Here is a 3048-nt window from a genome sequence, read left to right on the forward strand (position 1 = left end):
ATTTTCTAGAAAGTCTTCCAAGTTCTTCCCAGCTACCATGTCACCTTCAAGCAAGTTGAGGGCAAAGACAACTTCCTTTAATTCTAGAAATAAACAGAAATGTTATTTGGTAATTGAACTAATGTAGGAATTAAAAAAAAAAATAGCCATCACTAAAGACTTTTGTCAGTGGCAGTCCATGGTTTATTATCACATCCTGAGTTGAGGTGTAAGAAATCTTAGCACGGAATCTAACCCTTAGGGATTCTATGGCCAGCAGCACAATATGCATGGGATTCTTGCTCTGTCATGTTTTCTCTGGTGCTAGTATAAAACTAGCAAATTGTTAAAAAATGACACTGATGACTTAGCTTTTTATTGTAATTATATTAAGTACTTAACAGTCATCCTCTAGTGAAATACTGGTTAAGACATTTGGCTGCTAACCAAAAAGTTGGTGGTTGAACCCACCAGCTACTCTGTGGAAGAAAGATGAAGTGATCCACTTCTGTCAAGCTTTACGTACAGCCTTGGAAACCCAATGGGGGTCGCCATGAATCTATAGCAACTCAATGGCAGTGAGTTTTGGCTTTGGTTTTATTAAGTACTTATTTTGCCATGGAACTCTAATGGAAGCAAACAAAAAATTAATCCATCCTGAGAGAGGTGAAACAAATTACAAAATCATGAGAAATGTAAAACGTAAAACACGAGATTCACAAGTTCTCATTCATATCTTTCCTTTTCAGTTCTACCAGGACCCAACTGTACCATATCATCTGGAATTCTGCTTCACTTTCAGCCCTCTAAAAGGAGACAGTGGTTAAGTCAAATCTGAATTCAAATCCTAGTTTCTCCTCTGATTAGCTGTGTGATCCCAAGTAAATTATTACTACTTAACTTCTTCTATAAACGTCATTAGTCTTATTTCTAAAACTGAATAATAGCATCTACCTCACAAGGTTGGTGTGAAGATTAAATATGGTTAAGTATGTGCTAAAGGGGCAGGGAGGCCGCATCTTCCAACCTCCTCTAATCCCATAAGAGGAAGACAGAATCACCATCAACAGCCCAAGGCCTATTCCTGTGAGGCCAAACATACTGCCTACCTCCAGCCCTTTCATCAACCCTGACACCAACCGTTCCTCCCACAGCACCCACCACCTTTCTGCTGGGTTCAATAATTCACTGCAGTTGGCCACAAAGAACTCATACATTATGGGGTTTATTAAGGAAACACCAGGCTACAATTCAAGCTCAGGGACAATGCTCAGTTTCAGCCCAGTTTCATTACAGAAACTGTCAACTTTTAATCAAAAGTTAAGTTCTGACTGTCTACAACCAGATCAATGTGACATGTTAACCAGAAATTAGCAGCTGTTATCAGGAATACTAAAAAATAAAACAAAATAAAAAAGATTTCCACCCAATGAAAGTAAATTCATAAATCACAAATAATGCAAGACTTACCATCTAACCTTGAGGCATCATACATATTCTTTATCATTTCTGCAAACTGTACTTTGTCATCTTCTGCAAGAAAAACTTAGTTTTAGCATTTTTTTAATATATACAACAAAAAATGTTTTCCACTTTCTTTTTGTCTTGTGGTAAATATATATATAACACAATATTTGCCAAGTCAATATTTTACGCATGTACAATTAAGTGATACTGATTACATTAATCATGTACAACCATTGTGAGTATCTGTTACCAAATTTTTCATCCCTATAAACAGACATTTAATGCTTCAGTGTTCAGAGCAACACTGTACACAATAGCCAAAAGGTGGAAACAACCTAAATCCCCTCTGACAGATGAATGGGTAAAAGAAAAAAAATTTTGACTTTTTTTTCCTTGTTAAGAGATAGTAACCAACAGAAGATGAGTTTCCTTAGAAAATTAAGTACAATCTATTTCAACAAAATAGAATGGATATCCCAAGTAGTGTTATTACTGTAACACTTGGATAAAACCTGGATAGATCTCTGAATATTTCCTAATCATCCCCTCTGTGTTCACTTGGGTGTGCCATTTTGAGTAATATACTACACAGTAATATACTACACAGCCTGAAGGTACTTGTTACATTGTTGACCCGTTTAGAGTAATAAAAATTAGATATTAATATTTTTTTCTACAGGAAAAACTATTTGAACTTTCTTTATGTTTCTTACATATATATAATGGCTTTTTAATCATCTGCAACATTCTCTCTCACCAAATATAAAAGGACAAATAAAGGTTGACAGAAGATAAATCTATATTCTTGTATACTTTTTTAATTTTAATATTTGGAATACCCACCATCAGCTGTTGCTAGTTTCAGTGCATCTAAGAATTCATCATTTTTCAAGTTACTATTCAAACTAGACAGAAAATCCCACAGGTCAGAAACATGGATCTTCTCTTTGTTGAGATTGTTGAGGTTTTCAATAGCATCAGGCAATACTAAAGGGTCAACAGAACACAAGGGTCAACAGAACTCAAGTTTTACAACATCCTTAGGCAAGCAGTTAATACAATAAACTGTTATCTGAACTAGTCAAGAATTGGGTTCTTCTGGTTAAGAGCAATAACAAATATAATTCCTCATTTTCAAATATCAAAAGACAACAAAATATCTAACACTAACTGCAATGAAATACCACTTCACCCCACTAGGATAGCTGATGCTAAGTGAAGTAAGTGAAACACAAAATGTTAAATATTGTATGATCCCACTTTGATGAAATATATAAAACAGACAAATGGATAGAGATCAATTTTTTAGTGGTTGCCAGGGCAGGAGGGAAGAAGTCATTATTTAGAAAGTATTATGTATCAGTTTATGGTAATGGAAAATTTAGCAATGGCTATTGGTGATGTTTGCACAGCATGGTTAATGTAATCGATGTCACTGAATTGTACATGTAAAAAAGGAATTAGCAAATGTTGTATTATAAATATGACTTAAGGCACCTACTGATGAAGGTTGAAGAATACAGTCTGCAGTATGGATTACGTCTCAATATAAAGAAAACAAAAATCCTCACAAATGGACCAATGAGCAGCATCACAATAAAT

The 3048-nt window shown here is 34.7% G+C and overlaps 1 protein-coding gene across 1 annotated transcript in view; it reads right to left on the minus strand.

Moving 5' to 3' along the window:
- Positions 1–3048, minus strand: part of EFCAB13 (EF-hand calcium binding domain 13) — a 135149-nt gene that overhangs the window by 58633 nt on the left and 73468 nt on the right. Inside the window, exons 15-17 of the mRNA XM_007959917.1 lie at positions 2290–2433; positions 1450–1512; positions 9–83 (exon numbers count right to left, since the gene is read on the minus strand). Of these exons, the coding sequence (XP_007958108.1) occupies positions 9–83; positions 1450–1512; positions 2290–2433 (282 nt within the window). The remainder of the gene's footprint in view (positions 1–8; positions 84–1449; positions 1513–2289; positions 2434–3048) is intronic.

This window comes from Orycteropus afer, unplaced genomic scaffold (assembly GCF_000298275.1).
Source record: "Orycteropus afer afer isolate SDZICR_OR568_19922 unplaced genomic scaffold, OryAfe1.0 scaffold00018, whole genome shotgun sequence".
NCBI classification, from domain to species: Eukaryota; Metazoa; Chordata; class Mammalia; order Tubulidentata; family Orycteropodidae; genus Orycteropus; species Orycteropus afer.